The sequence below is a fragment of the Chrysemys picta genome, chromosome 1 (genome assembly GCF_011386835.1).
Source record: "Chrysemys picta bellii isolate R12L10 chromosome 1, ASM1138683v2, whole genome shotgun sequence".
Taxonomy (NCBI): domain Eukaryota; kingdom Metazoa; phylum Chordata; order Testudines; family Emydidae; genus Chrysemys; species Chrysemys picta.
In genome coordinates, this window is record NC_088791.1 from 201437875 (window position 1) to 201461524 (window position 23650).

At 42.6% G+C, this 23650-nt stretch overlaps 1 protein-coding gene across 1 annotated transcript in view; it reads left to right on the plus strand.

Moving 5' to 3' along the window:
- Positions 1-769: 769 nt before the first annotated feature.
- LOC101933084 (amine oxidase [flavin-containing] B) overlaps positions 770-23650 on the plus strand; it is a 93101-nt gene continuing 70220 nt past the window's right edge. Inside the window, exon 1 of the mRNA XM_005301774.4 lies at positions 770-1116. Coding sequence (XP_005301831.2) covers positions 1071-1116 — 46 coding nt within the window. The 5' untranslated portion in view covers positions 770-1070. The remainder of the gene's footprint in view (positions 1117-23650) is intronic.

Here is a 23650-nt window from a genome sequence, read left to right on the forward strand (position 1 = left end):
AGCCTAATCAGCTCTGTCTTTAAACAGTGGAGAGGGGCAGGTCAAATATTACTTGTGACTCAGGCAGACCATCAAGCAAAACACCTGTCCCCATCCTCTCTCTTCCTGCCCTCAATCAGCACAGGCTAAGTACAGTTCTACTGCCCTTTACTCATCCAATAAGAACAACAACATTTCATTATCCCCCCCCCCCTCCCCTGCATTCAAGTGATTTGTAACCCAACCCCAGCCAAAATCTATCACCTGGGCAACACAGCTCTGTTTGCTGGATACCTAGGTAGATTAGGTGTGAATGTAAATCCAATCTGGTCCTGAAGCTTTTCCCCCCAGCCCCAGCTCATCACTAGCTGTCAGGGAGAGCTCATTTAGACTTCGCCTTCAAATGATCATTTGAAATTATTAGGTTGGCCACCATCACCGAACTGAATGCACTGACATTGTCCTAAAAAACAACAGCTGTAGAAGGAAGCTAGTCTATGTTCATACTTTTCAAATCTATTATACTTTTTCAGATACATGTATTTTATCATACACTTTATATGCTTTTAAAGTATGTATTAATGTTTGAATTTCAATTCAAATTTCCAAACAGTCACTAAATTGGCAACTCTGCATGTAACTAGTTCACAAAACTGGGGGGAGGGGGGGTTGTTGGAAAAATTCAGGGGGGGTATACACCCGACCCCGTAGGGGTGTGTGTAGGGAAATCCCTGATAGCTACAGCAGATGAGGTGCCCCAGCCAAGGGACAGGACAGCAGCGTGTTTCAGCCGCCCCCCCTTTAGAGGTTAGAGCCCCCGGTTAGAGAGGGGGTTGCTGGGGGGGAGCAGTGGGGTCTGTGGGCGGGCTCCCACCTGCCCTTTGCAACCTGAGGCGGGGGGACGGGACACGCCGGTCGTGTTCTCAGCTCCCCAGCCCCGTCTCGCCCCCCCGCGCTGCCATTGACTGGGCGGCGGGCGGAGCCGGGAGCGCCGCTGTCAGACTCCGGCGGGCAGCGAGGGAGACGCGAGCGGCAGCTGCTCCGGGAGCCCCAGCCGCGCAGAGCCCGGGAGCGGGAGCCGAGGCAGCGCCATGAGCCAGAAATGCGACGTGATCGTGGTTGGGGGCGGCATCTCAGGTCAGTGCAGCCCCGCGCCGGACACGCACCGGGGGTCCCAGCCTGCTCCCTTTGCGCGCGGATGTGGCTGGGAGCAGGGCGGAGACACTCGTGCCTGTCTGCCCTGGCCGGGGGAAGGCAGGTGCTTTGCAGCCGCCTGCGGCTGGGAGTTGCTGCCTCCGGGGTCAGCCCTGCAGGGAGAGCTGGGGCAGGGGGCAGGAAACTCTGCTTCTGTCCGTGTAATTGCGGGGCCGCCTTAGCGCGGTGTGGGGCTGGACACTGCCTCTTTCCGCCACTCCTCTCTGGAGAGCTGACATTTGTCAGATGGAGCAGCCGCTGCCGTCATCCCCACGGCTCACCTCCGTCTGGCCTAGCGCCGCTCCACAAGTGCAAGGGGGGGTTTCAATGCTTGGTAGTAGGACACCTTGTTTAATGGCCCAACACATACCTTAGCTCATTACCCAAACTAATGTACTAGAATTTAGCTCATTATTATATGCATATCATCTGAGCACCCAAATCAGCTACCAGCACTTTCTTCATAGTTCAGCTCTTTGGATGGATTAAATAGTGCACTTTGCACAGGAACAAACCTGACTTTCTAGGAATTGCATTTCTGAAGCTGGGAAGGCTTATTTATTCAGGTAGGCTAGGAAAAAAAACAAGAGGGGAAATCTGGCACCAAATGTCTTCTTGTCACAGGCGCTTGATGCAGCAATGCATTGTGTCAGCTAACCTAGAATACTTACAGTTTATCACTTATTAGCTCACTAGAGCTAAGTTAATGGAAATAATACTTTTTGGAAGAATTAATACATGTGGGTAACAAAGAGTATGCTCACTTTCTTCATGAAAGAAGTATAGTTAGAAGACTCACTACCCCTGAAATGTGGCTGCGGTTGAGGGTGAAGCATGGGTGAAGGGAGGGGATTGCTTCTAGGTTTGCTCTGTTACTGAATTTCAGTAAATATTGCATTAAAAAGGCAATGGAGCACCCATAAGTGAGATGATGATGATGATGATGTCTAACACGGGGGCTAATCTGGTATTTATGCAGCTTTTAGTCAAGCACACTCTCACTGCAATTGCTGCAAGGCCAGCAGGATTGAGAGGTCTGCTTTGCCACAGGTTTAATAATCACATTGTTTCTTAACACTATTATCAAGTTCTAATTACATTTTGAATCAAAATAGCACTCTTCTGTGGCAGGACTCTATAGAACTCAATAAAGAATTGAGAGCTGCCCTGAAAACCACATAGCACTTATTTCTACAAGCTGTCTAGGGAGGGTGACCATCAACTACTCTACCTTCCCACCCCTTCCAGGACTGCATGCTAGTGCTTCCTCATGGATCTCTAATGTGCTACATACATTTTACTTCAGACATTACCTAGGTATTTTTCTAAAAGCAGCTGATGGATGCCCCTGTTATCATGTTGATTGAAGATGATTGGAGAGCTGTTGGCATCGATCTTATGGATTAATGAAAAACAAAGTTGAAAGTAGAGATGGACGAACTAGCTCTTATGAAATACAGGACTGGCTCAAGGCTTCTCTTGTTTTCTCAGTCAGACACTTCAGGATTGGCAAAGGAGACTCTGGTCAACCTCCAGTGCTCATACCTTCTAGTAGAGACCTGCTGTGGGGTCCAACCTGTTTGACTGTTGTTAATAGACCCCAAGCAATGTTGCACTCACCTTTTGTGCACTCTGGGATGCCTCTGTCAAGGAAATCCCTGAACATGCAAAAATGTAACTGCAATGGTGCCCAGGAGCCAGCTAAGTGAATGCCATGCTGTACCCTGCAAGGCGTTCTGAACATGAGGAGTAAAGCTGTCCTACAGCAGCAGAGTGAAACATACAGCTGAATGTATTTATCATTGTTATTGGTATGGGAGTGACTATACTAATGCCTGTGTTAAATCTTCAAGCATGACCCATGTGAACTAGCTTTCTTCAGAAGTCTGAGCAGGCTCCGCGTGAGCCGAGTGCTCATGCAATTAATAAAATTGCTGTGCTTTCTCCAAACAGCATGACTTCTTAGTTCTTACTAAATGCTACAACACAGACTATTCCTGCCTTCTTTCTTTGTTTTACTACCCAATCATGCATTTGTTGCACATGCAAAACTTCCATGTTGTCCACAGAAGTTTTACCTACGCAAGGAATGCAGCATTTGTCTCTCATCCACTGATTTCCGTATTGCTGAGGGAGCGCAAGTCAGGCAGTGCTAATTTTGAAACTTCTGGGATTTTACCTGTTTGGAGGAGGAAGAGAGGTAGGAGGAGTGAAAGAGAAAGTGAAAATGTGAATTGAAAGCCCTGAAAATGGGCTACATTATTTTAAGATATTCTAAGCATTTGTCCAGAAAAGCCCCTTGGTAGTCCCATTAAAATCAATGGAATTGCTCATGTGTTGAAAGTGAAGCACATGCTTAAGTCCTCAAATCAACCAGGAACTTATTCCATAACTAGGAACAAATAAATAAATCCGTGCAAAGCAAATGACAAAATCTAACTTTTTGCATGACATTTTTATTTAGACTATTTGCTTTTTATATCTTACCCACTTAAGATTTTTTTAACCATCATATTTAAGGGGTGTAATTTACAAATTGGGCTTCTTCCATATGCAGTGTCACTTTCAGAGGCCTTCCTAAGTAGTGTTCAATTGACTTAAAAGTTATCTATTTGTACAGACTACTTTTTATGGCACTTGGCACTAGATTCATTGACAAAATTATCCAAATGTAAGGGGACGGTTGCCCCCTTACTAACATTCAGTGCGGGTGTTATGGCTGGCTAGCTCCCAGCACTAAAAGGGGAAGGGTCGATGGCAAATCAGGAGCCTGAGACTGACAGTCCCCAGGAACAATGGGGAGAGGCCAATGCTCCAGATCAGCCTGATTGACAGGGTGGGCAGGCTAATCAGAGAGTCAGGAGGCCGGGGGGTCCCGTCCTCCGTGTGAACTGGAATGGCCTGAGTCAGACAGAGTGGGGCCGAGCTAAGGAGAGAGCAGGGGCCCGAGCTAAGCTGCTGGAAGCAGAGCTGCTGCCCCAAAGCCAGAGCACAGCCCAGAGAGAGCAGACCTGCCCTGGGAGCAGAGCTGCAGCAACCAGAGCCAGAGGGGCCAGACAAGCAGCCAGGGAGCTGCCGTGCTGAGGCAGAGTGGAGCAGTCCGGAGCTGGATGCGGGGCTGGGGCTGGGGCTGGAGCAGTCCGGAGCTGGGTGCGGTGAGCAGCTGGGGAGAGGAGGGGGACCCTGGGCAGTGGGCCCCGCACAGGGAGACGCCTCAGCCAAGAGGCTCTGCAGGCCAGACTTGGAGGGGGATCATAACCCCGACCGGGCAGGGGCGACGCTGAGAGAAAGGGTCCTGCCACCTAGAGCCTGAGAGCATGTGGCCACCACCAGAGCAAGTGTCCAACCCACAGCATCTCTTCAGCACAGCCAGGGCCTGAGAAGGAGCCTGGGACCTACAAGAAACAGACTGTGAACTGCCCTGAAATTCCAGAGACACTGTTTGTGATGTTCCCTGCCACAGAGCAGGGTGATGTGTTTCCTTTAACCTTTCCCATTTTTCCTTATTCTTTTTTAAAATTAATTGTTAATTAAACAACTTGTATTTGCTTTAAATTGTATGAAATGATCAGTGGGTCAGGAAGGTGCCCAGTGCAGAGAGAGCACCCTAGCCCCTGTCCTGGGTGACCACAGCAGGGTTGGGGGTCGAGCCCCCCAGGAATCCTGGCCCAGCCTTGTCGGGGTTTACGAGGACTCTGCCAGACAGGAGAGTGGAAGGGGAGTCCTCAAGGGCAGGGAGGTCTCTGGGTAAAGGAAGTGGGAGCGAGGACTCAGATCCTTTCGGTAGCCCACTTCACTGGGGTAGTGCATGTCGAGGACTCTAACCCAGACGGCACGGTTCGTTGTCTGACCGCAAAGAGACAGGCAACACCAGCAAGGTCCAAACACAAGCTCTTTATTGAAGAGTGCACACAACAATAGAGAGAGGCCCGTCTCCAAAGAGAACCAGCCCCGGTTTTAACAACTAGTAGGGTTATATAGACAGTTCCGTCGCGCCATAGTTAAAACAACCCAACCCTCCTTTATTAGTTAGAAAGCTTCTAATATTCATGCATATCTAACTTCTTTGACACTACAAACAATTCGTGATGCCTCAGCAACTTATCAGCTTTGTTGTCATGCACCAGAAACTAGGAGAAAGGAGGGAGTTAAGAACAGATGAAGAATAGAAACAGGGAGTGGAGACTACAAGTCTCCACGTCCAAACAAACTGTTCCTAGCACTTCTGGTACAAGAATGCGGCCTCCCCCTCTTATCTCGTTCTCTGCAGCTCAAGCAAGCATGTCCTCAGGTTTCACAGAGAGACAGGAATGGCCCAGCAACTACTGTAAGCCTAACTTTGGCTAAGCTGGCCAAACAATGTTCTATACGCCATACTTTTTGGCCTAACATGCAGAAGCCAGGAAAGTTTCCCACAATAGCGGGAGCATTCCCCCACTTACATAATACCAGTTCCATGATGAGTACATTTTATTAATTATTAAAAGTTCCAAATACTTGATATGTCTGCAGTTTTCTGTTAGCTGATTTTTTTAAACTGTCAGCAAAAAGAAATCACCAGTATTTTGAAAACTAAGAATGATTCTGAGAATTTGGCTAATTTTTAACTGATACCTTATTTCGCACTGAAAGGCTATTATAGTACATTTTACTGTAGTTTCCAAATGAAACAGATTTCAGTAGCAAGTTTTTAGACAGCATCAATGCTATGGGTCCCTTAATGAGTGGCTTCGGAGAGTTCAGCACGACATAAACAAGTTGTTTATAATATAACCTTGTTTTTCATTGTTGCCATGGGAACATTTGTGTGTAATTCCGGTACAGCTTCTGTAATAAATTCTGAAAGAACGGTCAAAACCCAGGCAGAGACGAGGTGGTTTATGCTGTTCAAGCAACGGCTTCCTTCTTTGCTACCTGCAGACAGAAATAAATAATGGGGGTTGCAAGGAACCACTTTGCTTTGTCATTATAAAGATTGTCAGTCCCTCTCCAAAACACTCTACCTTCTCTTGGCAAAATAACACTAGTCCTGCACTCCAAGAGATGTTAGCAAAATTACACACACACGCACATCCACAAAGAAAGTAGAACCAAGCAAGATATTAAACACTTCCACTCACTCATTTATCTTCAGTTATTTCCTACCAGCCATCTTCCACCTATGAGTTTTCTATCTAGTTTTTAAAATTCTTGGGGCGGTGACCTTGTATTTATACTTGTTTGAGAAGCACCTACCACACTTTTGAATGATAAAATAATAGTTATGTCTCCATGCTCCTGTTGAGAACACCAAATAGAGTGTCACTTAGTGCCAGTTGCTGTACGATTGTGTTGGTTCCATTGGGAAATGGAACAGATCAACTTTAAAGCAAGTCACATTACTGAGTCCAGATTTGTCCCCAATCCAGATTGGATGGGTCATTCCTCCACAAAGGCATTGCCTTCACACTACAGGAATAGCAGCCAAATCTCTTATTCTTCAGTTTTTTCATGTCTTCTGGTGAGACAGGCATCATTAGACCCACTGAGGCAAAATGCTCAGGAAATCGTCAGTAAAAGTTTGAACTATCCTTGATTTAGCAGTTATAGAAACCAGCGAAAAAGAAGGCAAAATACAGGTGGAAATGCATCATTTGTAGTGCTGATCTAGCAATGTGAGCAAACATACAAAACAGATTCCTTCCCACAATGTTTGTTATTTAGATGCATACAAATGCTTTAAAAGAATGCCTATCCATAATGCTCTAGCCACCCTTGTCGAGCAGCTCCATTCATCGTGGCTTCTTCACATCTAGATTTAGATAGGAGATTCTCAACCTTTAGGGATGGAAAGGCTCTATTAGATCTTAGTCCACGACTTTGCCAGCTCCTTATAATTCAGAGCCATCACAGTCAGTGTCCTCCTAGTAAGGTGAGGAGATTCTAACCCAAGATGCCACTCGCCCAGTTTAATCATTTTTACGCTCTTTTAGTATAGAAGTTTGTTGAAAAGCAAACAATAAAACTAAACAGCTGGATGATTCAGCTCCTAACTCAGTAATGAAAATCTGCTCTTTTCCATATCCTTCAGGTATAACTACAGTGCAGTGGGTCGCAAGCCTCCCAGCCAGGGTACACAGACTTGCGCTAGCTCTGCCTGAGCTACCACATTACAAAGAACAGCACAGATGTGGTGGCTTGGGCTAGCTGCCCAAGTCCAAGCCTGCCTGACACCCTAGGTCTGAGTTTGGGTGGCTAGCCTGAGCCACCGCCAGTGTCACAACGTCCACACTGCTATTTTTAGTGTGTTAGTTTGGGTGAAACTAGCCTGAGTCTGTCTACCTAGCTGGGAGGCTCGTTCCCAGCTGGAGTATGGACATACCCTTAGAGGCTAAAGAACCTATTGTTGTGGCTTGTTTGAAGATTTCAAGTAATCTCTTAATGCAATTATTAAGCCAACTAAGGAAGCAGAGGAACAGGAGGCATTAGCTCTCTGCCTGTGGGAAGAGGTAACATCCAAAATGCAATGGCTGTTCATCTTGCAGTTTTTAAGGGTCAGATTCTATTCTGAGGGTAGAACTTCTGCTGAAGTCACTGGAGTTTCTGTGCATGGAGTGACTAAAGAAATGGGCTCTATTCGGGAAGAAGTTCTCCTGAATTAAAAATGTATTCGTGAAAGCACCAGGCAGTACATTATATAATGCCGTTTGATACAAAACAAAAATTTCGCACAGGAGGTGTAAGAAAGCTTAAACTCTCTTGGAGATAGATTCGTCTCTTACTTTAGACTCAGCTGTTTGCTCCTGAAGAGACTTCTAGACAGAAAGATGGAGACAACTATGAAAAAAGCAATGGGGCTCCCATCATACCTGCTGAGAGCCTTAATTTATGTGATACCAGTGGCAATAACTACTTTGCATGTTTTTTTTTTAATCTCTTCAGAGTGTAACAGTTTCTCTAAATTTCCCAGTAGTGTTTTCAGAACAGTCTTCCTTTGCCATTTCTCGCTGTTCAGATTGCTTTAAGAATGAAATTTAGGTGGTTTCTTGGCTTTAAAAGAGGCTGGGTTAAAAGAGATTATAAATCTTTAAGCTAACATCATGGCAGAGGTATCTTTTCTTTCTCAGCATGAGAAACCTGACATATCCACTTTGTTTAAACCAAAAACTATTGGAAGAAAAAAAATCCAACCAAAATTTTGGATCTATAAGATAATTTTAGATATTTAGAGCATGATGGTACCATGAGACTATCCTCCTCTTTCTCCTAAGACCTGTTTACTGTTTATATGATGCTTGAAGGCATTGCGTACTTGCTATAGCTCTCACTAGATCTGTGATCCAATAAAAATGTTCTTTATGAAAGCAGGTCAGACGTACTAGAGGTAATATATGATGATGTTCATCCCATTTATCAGAAGACTTCAGTAGAGGACAGCCTGTCACTGTTCAAGGATAAACTGGTGTATGTTGCAGCAGGACTATAGATGATATAAGCTTATTTACCTCTTTTGTCCTGAAAAGTAATTTAGACTTTCCTGATATCGCACTTAGCCGGGGGGGGTGGGAGGTGGGACGATGGCATTTTTTATCATCATTAAATATCTTCGATGAGAGCAGTATTAATGTAAATATATCCAAAGTATAAATTATAAGATATTTATGCCAGATATTTCACTGTTTAAAAATATTAGGGTTGATGAAACAACCTTAAATGGGTGAAGCAGTCCCTGTGAGTGTAGTCCTTCAGAATGTCAATTAGTCCTTCAGAATGCCAATTATGTCGGCTCTGATACCCATTGATCCAGGGAATTTCTAGCATCATTAGATTTAATGGTCCTCTACATCCACATTCCCACTGCTCTCTTTCATCAACGGTTCTTCCTTTTGTCCTCAGTTACCTTCATTTTCACTACAAAGTGAAATGAGACTAAATATGTGGAACCTGACATTTGGCCTCTCAATGGTTCACAAATATGATGTAGTAACCAGCAATAAACCTTGACAGGAAACAGGACTATTATGTTGTTTCAGGATGACTTTGTAATCATGCACATGTCAAATAGGCAAAATGTGTGGGCCTGTTTCAATCAATGGGCCTGGTAGTGGATTTTGAAAATGTCTTCCACTATAATTGCAAAAGATGTAATGTCAGGAGGCTCAGATAGATGCATCAGCAGGAAAAGCTTTTACATTATCATCATCATGAGAAAGCATTCAAAATATACGACATTATTAGACAAACAGTGTTCATTGACTCTGCACATAGAAAATAGAAATTACTTCATTTATGATATATTTGGCATCTATATGCTATGATGATTGGCACTTAAAAAAAAAAAGAATAGGTAGAAGACCTACTCTTTGTATGAAGAATTCAATGGTTATTCTTTTGGATACACATACTGGAAGAATCCACATCTTTTGTCTATAATGACTGATGCTAGTGTTATGGACTGCAAAAGCGCATAAAGGTAGAGAGATTACAGATGTGAATTATACAAGGAGGCTTCACATCATCAATCTACTTAGGCTAAAAGCTATTAATCAGTCTCACTTCACTTTCAAGGATCAGATAATAGAACATTTTATTAAGAATGGACAACTCATCAGTGGTGTCTAACATTTTATGAAATAGCGGATGAAGCACTATGTGGAATAAGCCTTCACTGACAATGGGATAGATTAGATGACATAATAATTTTTAAATCTCTGTGTTTTTATGCTACTGCATGGCGGAAAGACCTTACATTTATCAGGTTTAAAGCACCTTTCTGCATTCTTACGTATGGTTGACTAGCCAAGTCGACATTACTAATCTGATCCAGATTTGCTAATAGAGCAAGATGGATTGATTTAAATCAAAGCCAGTCAATAATTTTAATTGTGATTTAAATAAGCAAGCAGGAAACATTGATATAAACAATTGATTTTAATGTTGTTTTGCATCTGTATTTTTTCATAATGTTCCTAAAGAAAGGTTCATTCTCTTTGGTTGGTATAATCATTAAAACATGTTTATTTGCAACTCAATTTAGCCTTTACACTATATTTGGCACTTCTTTTTGCTTACCAAGAAGTTACATTATATCTATATACATTTATTTAAGGAATTATATTGTATAATATACATTTTATTCAGAGTCTGAATTTTTACATTTCTTACGAAGTTAGAAAATGGTGACTGTTGCATTTCTTATTTATTAGATTTTATTTTTAATTACTTTGGATTTTTGTCAAGCTGCATTTGGATGGAAATCGGCATTCAACTAAAAATGGAGAAAAACAGCATTTTAAAATTGTTTTCTCTTACGGTAGTTAAATAAAGCTAGCTTAAATGTGTTGGATCATTGAGAAAAAAGTTTATCACAATAAATTTTGCATTTAAAACTAACTGATTTATTAAACAAAGGAAGTATTAATTGTAGTTGGTGAATCGATGGATTGTTTCTGGTCACCATGGGCCAGATTTTCAGAGGTTTTTGGGTGCCTAAAGATGTAGATGCCTAGTTGGAGTTTTAAAAACACGTAAGCAGGTTAGGTGCCTAATTCTCATTGATTTCAGTGGGAGTAACTGATTTTTATCCACATTGAACAGAGGTCATGTGGGTTCAATAAGACCTCTGGTGGGCCATGTGATCTTTCTATCCAATTTCTCCTTTTCCTTCATCACAATATCTACTCACCACTACAAAGTTAGTATCAGTGTACATATGGTTTTTATACCACTGACTCAACTTGTTACCCCTTGGACAACAGTCTCATTCAAATCAAGCCAAGAACTAATCAGTAATATTTATTCACGAGGTTATAAGGACACTGATCACTAGACGGAGTTTAGTTTTAGTATTTTCTGAAAGGACATTTTCCTTACACAGCAAAATAGCTTGCAACACGGTACTTTAATATAATATTAAAGACACAGGGTGAAATCCTTGCCATATTGAAGTCAATGGGAGCTTTGCCATTAGCTTCAATGGAAGAGGATTTCACCCACAGTGTAGAACAGGAGTCAGCAACCTATGGCACGTGTGCCAAAGGCGGCATGCAAGCTGATTTTCAGTGGCACTCTGCTGCCGGCCTGGGGTCCCGGCTACTGGTCCCGGAGGCTCCGCTGCCGGTCTGAGGTTTCGGCCACTGGCCCCTTACCGGCTGGGACCCGGCCGCTGGCCCCGCTCAGCCCGCTGCCAGCCTGGGATACCAGCTGCTGGTCCTGCTCAGCTCGCTGCCGGTCTGGAGTTCTAGCCGTTGGCCCCCTGCCAGCTGGGGTCCCAGCTGCCAGCCCCACTCAGCCCACTGCTGGCCTGGGATACTGGCCGCTGGCCCCCTACCAGCCGGGATCCCGGCCGTTGGCCCCACTCAGCCCGCTGCCAGCCTGGGATACTGGTCACTAGCCCCCTACCAGCCAGGGTCCCGGCCGCTGGCTTCGCTCAGCCCAGTGCCGGGCTGGGGTACTGGCCACCGGCTCGGGGCTCTGCTCCTGGCCTCGGCCTGGCACTCTGCAGCCGCCCCCAGCTGTGGCCCACTGGCCCCAGCCTTGGGCAGTGAGGGGTGCAGATAGGGGCAAGAGGGGGCGCAGTTCAACACCCCCACCTTAAAAATTGTTCCAGGCCACTGGGATATTTTTAAGTCCTGGTTTACTGCTTATATCAGGCCACGTGGAACAGCGTACTGCGTTTGACCTTGTGCGTGCCCTCTGTTGCCATTTCCCCCCCCACTGAGTTGAGGGGGACATTTGACAAAATGTCAGCTCCTAAGAAAGCAAAGTTAGATGTCTGTTAATTTCAGCCTTCGTGAACAGACACATTTGGATTTATTCAAAAGAAGGACCGTGCTGTTTGTGCTTTCTGTTGTGAAAATGTTGTTTTTCGCACATCAAGTGTTCAACGACATTTTGAAATGAAACACGAGAAAACCTTGCTTGATGAAGCAGACAAGACTGAATCGATCAAAAAGGCAGTAGCAGGATATGAGAAGCAAAGCAATGTTTTTAAATGCTTAAGTGTAAGGAAAAATCAAGCTACATAAGGAAGTTACAAGATTGCACAGTGCATTTCAAAAAATGGAAAGCTATTTACAGATGTGGAATATATAAAAGAAGTTTTTCTCAGCAGTTCGGAGGTTTTGTTCAATGATTTGCCAAATAAAGATACGCTCATATGTAGAATAAGAGAACTGCCTGTCTCTGCCAGAACAGTTGAGAGATGCATAAGTGAAATGGCAGAAAACATTAACAAAAAGCAGACAACTGCATTAAAAGACACAGCAGTGTTTAGCGTTGCAGTTGATGAGAGCATGGATATAAACGACGTTCCACGTTTGGCAGTTGTTGGAAGATATTGTGCTTCCGATGAAATCCAAGAGAAACTTTGTTGCCTAAAATCCCTGCATGGCACAACAAAGGGGGACAATAGAGTGGAAAGTTTTGTAAACCATTTTGAAGAACGAGGAGTTGACATCAGAAAAATATTTTGTGTCACAACAGACGGTGCTCCTGCCATGGTCGGAAAACAGAAGGGATTTATAAAGTTACTTGAAGATCAAACTGTATCATCCATCAAGAAAACCTGTGTGCTAAAATTTCTAATTCAGAGCTTAATAATGTGATGACTACAATGGTGCAAATTGTGAATTGCCTTGTTGCTCGATCTGCTTTAACTCACAGACAGTTTCAAGCACCGCTAGTAGAGATGGACAGTGCTTATAATGATATTCCACTTCACAGCAACATTCGGTGGCTAAGTCGTGGCAAGGTTTTGGTGCGCTTTGTAAACTGTTGTGATGCAATCAAGGCCTTTTTGTCGGAAAAAGGACAAAACTACCCCAAACTGGATGATGATAAATGGCTGTGTAAGCTCATGTTTCTAACTGACATCACCGCTAACCTAAACGAACTCAACCTCTGTCTCCAGGGTGCAGGGCAAATGGTTCTGGATCTTTATGACGCCTGGAAGGCATTTGTTGTAAAACTAGCAGTTTTTTCTCGGGATATTCGAACTTCTACTTTCCGCTACTTCCAACACATAAAAGAGCTATCGACACGTTGCACTGTCAGTGTCGATGAGATTGGAATGTACATGCAAGAACTGGAATCAGAATTTTCTAACAGATTTCAAGATTTCCAGCGATTTTGGCCCAGTGCTTTCTTTTCTAATTAAACCTGAAAAGTCCAGCAAAAGCGACTTGGATTTGTCTGTATTTCAGTGGATGGGTGTTGAAGATTTCGAAATGTAGCTCATTCAGTTAAAAAGCTTAGAATTGTGGGCATCAAAGTTTGGAGATCTGCGGAGTGCACTTGAAGCAACCGAGAGAGATCATGGGGCCTCTATTCTTATCTGCTGGACTTCCCTGCCAGAGAAATTTAACTGTTTGAAGAAAATTGTGTTTGCAATGGTTTCAGCATTTGGATCCACATACCTGTGTGAACAGGTATTTTCACAAATGAAATCTGTCGTCTGTCCCTCTTGGAGCCGGTTAACAACTGATCACTCAGAAGCCTGTGTGCAGCTTAAAGTATCCAAATACGTGCCAGACATTGGAAAACTCAGCAAGGAAAAGCAAGGGCAAGGATCACACTAAACTGATAAGAACTGCATTTTAATTTATTTTTAAATGAAGCTTCTTAAACATTTTAAAAACCTTATTTACTTTACATACAACAATAGTTTAGTTATATAATATAAACTTATAGAGAGAGACCTTCTAAAAACTTTAAAATGTATTACCGGAATGCAAAACCTTAAATTACAGTGAATAAATGAAGACTTGGCACACCACTTCTAAAAGGTTGCCAACCCCGGTGTAGAAGCATAACAGTCTGCATCTTTCTAATGACCTACACCAGTGGTCCCCAACCTTTTTGTGGCCAGTAGCACATTCATGTTTTCAGAAGAGTGTGGCGGGCTCCAACAATTTTTCAAGGCTTATTTTGTATTTGTACATTAAATAATACGAAAAACATCATATTTAATATTACATAATATATGAATCCATAAGATAAAAAAGGTAATTTTACATGTAAAGGTATTAATTAAATTATTCGGCAATTACTCTTTCACCTTACCATGTGAATTTGCTTTTTTATCTACCTGTAAGAAAAATTAAGGAGTTTTTACAAAATAAATATCATAAACAGTTTTCATCTCATTTATTTTAAAAAAACATTGTTGAACTGCTGGTCCAAATGTATTTATTATTCTTACTTTAACATAGATAGCCAGTTATGGTTAATTAAAAATATTCTTTGTATTGTTACTTGTATCTGGATTTCAATAAATAAACAAACAAATATGAAAAAAAGTTAAACACAAGTTAATCATACGCGCTCATCAGCACTTAATGGAAAATAGGTATCATTAATTCACGTGGTTTTTCTAATAAAGTCAGTGTGATTTTTTGGCACTGCATTTCTTCAGCCAATTTTTCGTAGTTGGGAGAGTAGGATGATATTCCCGTTTGTAAGCAATCGTCAAGATGGGCATCTGTAAGCCGAGATCTGTATTTTGATTTTATGATGTTCATTGTTGAAAACAGAACTTCACATAGATAAGTGGAACCGAATTAAGATTTTATTTTGTATGCTACATTTTTTAAGGCAGGAAACTTTTTGTCGGTCAACCAGATGCCAAAAGTTTTCATCTGTTGTGCAGGATTTTAGAACAATATCATTTTGAAGGTCCAAAATCTCCAGTTCCACGTCTTCTGTTCTTACTTGAATGAGACTCGCAATTGATGTAGCCATTTCTGTTACCTCTATTTGGCAAGTAAAAGGATTCACAAGAAAAGCAACTAGAGGCTCAATGATGGTGAACTGTTGAAATCTCTTTTCAAATTGTTTCAGAAGTGTTTGAATATGGATAACAAATGATGATGGATTAAAATCACTGTCACATACCATTTTCTTCATACTTGGAAATGTATGAGTGACTTCATCTTCATATATGACATCCACAAGATCAGTTTTGCTTCGAATGATTTTACAGAACCTATCATTTGAGCCACATGTTTGTCTTTTCCCTGGAGCTCAAGATTTAAAATGTTCAATTTGTCAGTGATGTCGGCAAGAAAAGCCAAGTCCATTAACCAGCTGGAGTCTTCTAGTTGCTCGAAGTTCTGATTTGTGGACTTCAGAAATTCTTTGATCTCTTCAATTAGGCTTAAAAAACGTGCAAGAACTTTACCTTTGCTCAGCCATCGTACTTCTGTGTGCAAAATAAGATCAGATTGTTTATCATCAACATCTTCCAACAGGGCCTTAAAAATTCTGGCTGCATAAGTGCTAAAAAATCTCTTCTTTCTCCCACTTGGGATGAGCAGCACAGCTATTCATTCTGGAATCACTGGCCTGGGCTGCAACTGAAGTTGTACCACAAAGGGTGAAGTTAGGGAGAGCCAAGAGAACACACCCAGAGCCCACACAAACAGAACGAGGCATCATGTACTCTTTGAAAATGCTCTCTCAAGTCCTTGGTCCTGCTGCAGAAACCAATTACAGTTTGAAAAGGCACTGGTGGTCAAGAGTGACCCTTTCATCTATGTATTACATCCAGCATCTCCTAGTTCAAGTGATCAGAAATCCTACAATCTTTAGACCTGCTGTGACGGAGCAGGGAGCAGGGCAGATTTGACCTGGGAATGTTGCAGGGGGGTTGCAGTGGGGATGTGGGACTTCCCTTGAAGGAAGCTACCTGAGCTGTAACCTGAGCCAGGAACGGGGGTGGGGAGAATTAACACCTTCTGCCCGGGAAACTGAACAAAGGAGAGGAGCAGCGGGAGGAGTTTGGAGTTTAGTTTTCGGTTGGGGCTGGAGGGTGCAACGCAGGGAACCCCGAGCTGGGGTCTAAGCTCCCTGAACCTCCCAGAGGGACCTAATTGAGGGGGTCTGGTCGTACCTACACGCTCTGCTTGAGACTGTGTTCCTGTCCTTAAATAAACCTTCTGCTTTACTGGCTGGTTGAGAGTCGCAGTGAATCTCGGGAAGAGGGGTGCAGGGCCCTAACTCCCCCACAATCCGCAACACCTGCACAGAGAAATGCAGACATTCCTGGGACGATCACAAGGAATTGTCACATATTTAAGCTTACTTTTGACTATCAGTAAGTAAGAAATTAAGTTTGATAAATGATCTCCCAGTGGTATTTTAGAATCATTTGCAATAGTGCCATTATAGCTCTCGGATGCAGAGTAAATATCACTATGTTGCAGTTGAAGGGAATAAAAACTCCTTTTTCCTAGTGTGTGTCAAGATAATAGGTGCAGTTACACAGTGTTAGTGTAAACTACTTCTTATGTAATCAAAGTGGAAATTAGGGAATCTGGGATATATTAACAATGTAATTAACAACTGAGAAAAGCAAATGCACTTTGAATAGACAAATTGAACAAATATTTACTGTATACTAAACACAGTAAGAAACAGTGTTTTGATATTTTGTTGAACTAAATGCTAATTCTTCATTTGGAGAAAAAAGTGTGCAAATAATATGACTAATTCTTCTGCCCTATTCAGCTTGTTTCTCTCATTCAATATTGGATCTGCCTCTCTATCTTGCTTGGCATCAACATTCAATATCAGCTAATAAGGTGTCACTTTGCCTATTTAATACAAAAGAAATACTCCTACTTGTTTTTTAATAATAGTACAGCAGAGCCCACTTATGCTCTGCACTGCTGGGGGTCCATTATAATTTATTTTTATGTATTTATTTCAATTTTTTTAAGTGCTCCGATAGACCAACTTTTAATAAGCACATGTACATAACTTTAAAGAATTAAATCAAAAGCGGAGTTTCATTATAAGTGTGATCAAGAGGCTTCACTTCATTATAAGTGTGATCAAGAGGCTTAAGCTGCGGCCCCGTGCCTGCCAGGGACTGAGAACAGGGGCGCCCGCAGCCTGCAGCCCCGGAGTTCTCTGTCCCCGGCAGGCGCTGGGCTGTGGCTTCTCTCCCCTGCTGGGCACTAGGCGGGTGCACATAAATGCCCTGGCGGGCGCCACGTTGGGGACCACTGACGTACACTATTTTAAATAACACTTTTAACTGGGTCTCTGCTCTGCAGTAGGCAGCTATGTACAAAAAATGTGCGTGTACACATATACTGAGCATGTGTTGCAAAACTGGGGAAAGCTAAAACCCACATATTGGGAAAGTTATCAGTCAGTCTTCAGACTGTAAAAGAGCAAAGGCAAGCAAGATGCTTTCCAAATTCTAGAGCTGAGTTTTTTAGAAAGTTAGGGTTGGGCAGAGGAAAGACTGTCTCAACGTTGTCTCAAAGTTCAGCTCGTTATTTATTTAAGACTCAAATTGCAATCCTAATTTTATTTCAGTGGATTTTTCAGACTCTCTCTAAGCTCTAATTCTGTGCTTTGATATTAAAGGTCTCCATTTGATCAAGTGGTCAGCAAGTTTGGATTCTCAGTAAAACTGCCTTTATTATGGCATGTCTGTGCACAAACATCTTGCATATTTGCAGTCTTTGCAGCTAGTCATTAGAAATTCTAATTGTATCAGGGCTGACACTATGTTAAATGTTTTGAGGATTTTTTTGAGGGGTCTCAGAGTTGGCTACCTCTCCTATGGTCTGCAGTAATTATCCCTCTCCCCCACTGATTTTAATTCCTGGAAGGAGGTTGGTAACCTTCCCCAACCAGACAGCATACAGCTCCTGGCAAACAGAGATAGAGATAATATTTACAAAGTTTTTACATTAGTCTCAAAGCTATGCCTGTGTTCGTCATATCTGGCTTAGGATTTGCAAGTGGTTTCATCATAAGGTCAATGTTTCTTCTTATAAAACTATTAGAGTTTAATTAAGCTGGGTGGTATTGGTCAAATTCCCATTGTCATGGTTTGGTTCTGTTGTAGTAAAGCTGATAGCTGTAGTTTAATATTTGTATTACTTAAAGATAAGATAGTGATATTGTCCTTTTGGCCGGTTCCCTGAGTTTTAAGAATACATTTGTCCTAATATTTCATCATAGTTTTATAGTAGTTACTGTACCAAACTCACTGAACTTTGATTTTAATGGCAAAATTCCATGTTGCATACAAAATCATTACTCAGAAACGTTACAGAACTTAAAAGTGGATGTGACAGATGTGAGACATTGGAAGCATGGAAACTTCAAAGACTATTATTTTGAGATGTGCCAGACACTAGGGGCACATGCAGTATTCATAGAGTCTTGTATCAGTAAGCATTATACATGTCTTTGTTTTCCTGGCTCACAAGGTGGGTTTCCTGTGGAATATGGAATAAATAGGGGGTGATTAATTAAAAGTCCCATTGCCGATTATGCAGCTACCCAGCCTTTGAAGTTTTACCCCCGGGGGAAAGGGGCATGTGACTGGTTTTACCTGTTTTAAGAGCCTGGGGAACAAAGGCCCCAAAGTATATAAAGTGTCAGTCCCAACTGACTCCAAGATTAGGGTGACCAGATAGCAAGTGTGAAAAATCGGGACAAGGGGTGGGGGTTAATTGGCGACTATATAAGAAAAAGCCCTTATCAGGACTAAAAAATATCAGGACTGTCCCTATAAAATCAGGACATCTGGTCACCCTCTCCAAGATGGGTCTTCATTTGATCCACAAACTGACATGAAACTTTAACCAAGAGGGTAAAATCCTGCTGGAGAGGGTTGAAGGACTTCAGAAAATTGCCAGGGTCTCCCTGTGGAAGATGGGTGACACCTGATAGGCTTAGCATTTGTGTAGACTTATTATTATGTTATTTTAATGTTTTTGTCTGAAATATATGTTTTGTTCTTTGTAAAAGCTGGCTGGTCACTGGTAACCCTGTCATAGCCCCTGGGTGTTGGAGGTGGGGGCAGAACTGCAGGTCAGACCTCTGTGGAATACGCACAGTAAATTGCACAGGGACTGCAACCCTAAAATTCTGGTATGGAGGGAGAGGAATGCAGGTACCTGCCCATAGAGGGGTGATGTCTGGAGGCCTGAGCCCTAAAGGGGCACCGTTGAGCAAACCATGGAAGGGGCAGAAGTGTAGTTAACCCCAGAACTGTTGACAGTATGTGGAAAAACTTCCTTCAGTTTTACTTTGCACAGAATGTATCCTGGTGCACTCACAAGCACACAGTTAAGCTACACCTCTACCTCGATATAACACTGTCCTCAGGAGCCAAAAAATCCTACCACGTTATAGGTGAAACCGCGTTATATTGAACTTGCTTTGATCCGCTGGAGTGTGCAGCCCCTCCCCCCTGAGCACTGCTTTACCGCGTTATATCACAATTCGTGTTATATCGGGTCGCATTATATCAAGGTAGTTGTGTATTTGTATTGTCAGTGTATGGGCAGTGAGGATGTGCAGTGTGTGTTGATAATGATCTAGCCGTGCTGCTAAACTGATCATACAGTGCATTGTGCTTCCTGTGGTGTAAAGTGGATTTTCATGTGGTTTAGATTCTTGTGCAAAACCGATAAAAAGCCAAATAACACTGAGGCCAATGGGATTGTTACCTGAGTAAGGACTAAAAGATTTAGACCTTTGTGATTTAAACTGTGAACATTTAGGATTCTTTTAAATAAAGTGTCCACATTTTTGTACTTTAGTAGTCACAGATCATGTTGCACAAGATTTGAAGCATTTGTATGGGAATTCTGCACGTGGCTCAATGGAATGTAGCAGGTTTAGCTGGGCCACTTGTAAAGATGTTCTAATGTCTAGAAGTTATGGTTGGGATTTTTAAAGAAGCCTAAGGGAGTTAGGACCCAAATCTCATTCACTGGAATTTTGATGCCTTAATCTCTTAGCCCATGTCTAGATTAGGAGTGCTTTACTGGTATAAGAATGGCATTATACAATACCAGCACATCGCTCCTAGTGTGGATGCAGCTATATTGGCAAAGCTGTGCTTTGTAATGGTATAGTAAAACTACCCCCCAAGAGTGAGACAAGGTACACCAGTAAAAGAACAGCTTTGCCAATTTAACTGCGTGTGCCCTAGGGGCTTCTGCTGGCACAGCTAGATCAGTTGGGGATCACATCTCTTCCCATAGCTGTCTAACATCGCTATGCTTGCAGAAGGCTGCAGTGTAGACATAGGATGTGGCTTTTTTGACAAATCGAAAGCTTTTGGCAAGACAGCTCAGCTCGTCCCATATATCTTCACAAAGGCAGTACAAGCCTTTTTTTTATGTCAGTTCAGACAACTTGCTTGATAATAATGTTAGTGTGTAGTCCCTGCAAAAATTGTGTTTGCTCAACAAAATTGTATCATGATTGTTTGGCACAGAATGCATTGAAGGACAGAAAAAAAAAACATGGCCTCAAGAGTACTTGGTTGTCTAGAACCTGAAATCTAGCTAAAACAACGAGGAGTCCTTGTGGCACTTTAGAGATTAACAAATTTATTTGGGCATACGCTTTCATGGGCTAGAACCCACTTCATCAGATGCATGGAGTGGAAAATACAGTAGGCAGGTATATATACACAGTACATGAAAAGATGGGAGTTGCCTTACCAAGTGGGGGGTCAGTCCTAACGAGGCCAATTCAGTTAGGATGGATGGGGCCCATTCCCAACAGCTGACAAGAAGGGGTGAGTATCAATAGAGGGAAAAATTATTTTTTGTAGTGACCCAGCCATTCCCAGTCTTTATTCAGGACTAATTTGATAGTGTCAAGTTTGCAAATTAATTCCAGTTCTGCAGTTTCTCGCTGAAGGCTGTTTTTGAAGTTTTTTTGTTGAAGAATTGCCACTTTTAAGTCTGTTACTGAGTGTCCAGGGAGATTGAAGTGCTCTCCTACTGGTTTTTGAATGTTACATTGTACATTGGCCAAACCAGACAGACTCTATGCCAGGGGTTCCCAAACTTGGTTCGCGGCTTGTTCAGGGTAAGCCCCTGGTGGGCCACGAGACGCTTCGTTTACCTGAGCGTCCGCAGGTACGGTTGCTCGCAGCTCCCAGTGGCTGCGGTTCATTGTTCCCAGCCAATGGGTGCTGCAGGAAGCGGTGGCCCAGCCCAAGTTTGGGAACCCCTGCTTTATACCCACTTTGCACAATATAACAATTCCATGAGGTGCAAGGCAATGGAGTGAAGAATCTGGCCCTGTAGAGGCTCTTGGTATCTCTCCACTATTGTTGGTTGTGAGAATGATTATTGCTATTTGATGATCCATGTTATAATTGGGCAAAAAGTTCTGATAAGTTTTAACCAACTCGAACCCATCTGCTCATCGTACAAATAACGTATTTATTCCTCTGCTAGATAAACTTCTTCCATTATGTTGTTTAGCTCCTACCTTGTAATTCAGTTGGAAGAGTTAAAAAAGATGTCTTTGTAACCTCCTGCTTGTCAGCCAGATGGTCTTTATATGCTGTTTAGACCATTGAGATCAAACATTGAATGCAGTCTGTGTAGTCCACTACACACTGTGACAGCTGATCAAACAGCCAGTTCATGCTGTACCTTCTGACTACATAGCTTGTATATAAACCATATGTTATGTTTGGTTTGGGGTAGGTAGCTGGTTGGAACACATTAAATATTGAAGCAAGATACCTCTTTTGTACACTATTAGTTTATTCTGCTTTACAAAATGAGTCCAATTTAACTGGTGACTTAATCAGTGGGGTATGGTACCTATGGGATGTAAATGAAGCAGGAAAGGGGTACAAGTCGTGTTGGTTTACACCTGTCTGTTAGTTGCTTCTCCTGCTACATCCTATCTACTCCCTTGCTTTTGCACACCACTACCAAATTGGTGCAAATTATGCTGTAACCGTTTTGATTCACTCTTTTATCCAGGGAGCCCAGCCTGAGCTTTGCTGGCTGACAGGTCTGTTTTTGGAATGATCAGTTTTAAGCCACACAGCCCTACCTCAGCTAGGGAGCAACCCATCCCCACTTCTACATTAAAAACACTCCTCTTCTGAAGCAATCACTGTTTAAGTGTGTAAATGCATTCCTCCCCTCTCCCCCGCCGCCAAACACCTCCGTGTTTTTCCCCATGATCCTGTGTGAGAGTGGGAAAAACGCACCAACAAAATGAATCAAACCATAACTTTATCTACCTTTAAATCCCTCTTTAAAATTAATCTCTGAGGTGATGTCATCAGAAAACTACCATCTGACAATGACATGGCAGGTGGCAAGCTAGGACTAATGCGAGCACATGCCTGTGGAACTCCTTGGCAGAGGATGTTGTGAAGGCAAAGACTATAACAGAGTTCAATAAAGAACTAGATAAGTTCATGGAGGATAGGTCCCTCAAGGGCTATTAGCCAGGATGGGCAGGGATGGGTATCCCTAGCCTCTTTTTGTCAGAAGCTGGGAATGGGCGACAGGGAATAGATCACTTGATGATTACCTGTTCTGTTCATTCCTCTGGGGCATTGACCAGAAGACAGGATACTGGGCTAGATGGACCTTTGGTCTGACCCAGTATGGCCGTTCTTTGGTAATACTCATTGTGCTAAAATATGCTTGCTTTACTGACACCTCATCTGCCACTTTTCTTCCCTCCACCCTCTCATTTGTTTGTTTTATCCACCTGTTCTGTTCTGATGCAACCTAGATTGTGAGCTATTAGGAGCAGGGATTGTCTCTCTTTTTTAAATAGGTGCTGGTAGGGTGCCTAGCAATACAGGGTCCTGGTTGGAGCCCTCAGGTACTACTACTACTACCAATACAAATGTATCTTGTTTCTCCAATAGATCCTTGGGGCTCTGTTCATAAGAATAAAATAGAGAGCATTTAAACCCCATTGATGTTGTTGTTTTTTTATCCCAGTAGAACCTACAACTGATTGTGTTTGAAAAAAATTGAAAATAAAAATATTCTCCTGAAGCCTTGAAGGCCCAGTTTTAGCAATTGAAAATTTGCACCTGAAAATAGAAAACACAATGGAACCAATAGGAAGCCTTTACTCCACTGTTGGGCACTCCCAGAGTAACTAGAGGGTCCAGTTCTGCCCTCAGCTACCACTGCCTTGATTTTGAAGGGAATTGTACCCATGTAACTGGAATGAAACTGCACCCTAAGGCCCTGATCTGCACATGTGCACACGGTTGCATCATGTAGAGGCTCACTGAAGTTAATGGAGCTCCACACAGGTGCAGTGAACTGCTTGCATGCCACAATTTGCGGGATTGGGGCCTAAGATGCTATAGCTGTGCTTAAAACTGTCCAGATTCCATAATACCTAGCAGATACCCTGCTTGGAACAAATTCAGCTGGAATGATTTCAATGACAGTTGTTATCTTTTCCCCCCCCAATACTGCCGTCTGTGCAGTACATGAATAGCATAAAAGTATTGTACTAGGAGAAGGGTCATTGATAATTATGGGCCAGATTCTATAAACCTGTCTCATGTTAAGCAATATTAACTCACAGAAGTACTCCCATTGAGGTCAATGGGAAAATTATAGAATCAGGCCTGCTATGGAGCAGACTCAGTATATGCACTAGTCTGTGAAATATCAACAAAAAAAATGGTGCTTGCATATCCCAGGCAGAAATTTTTTATCCCTGT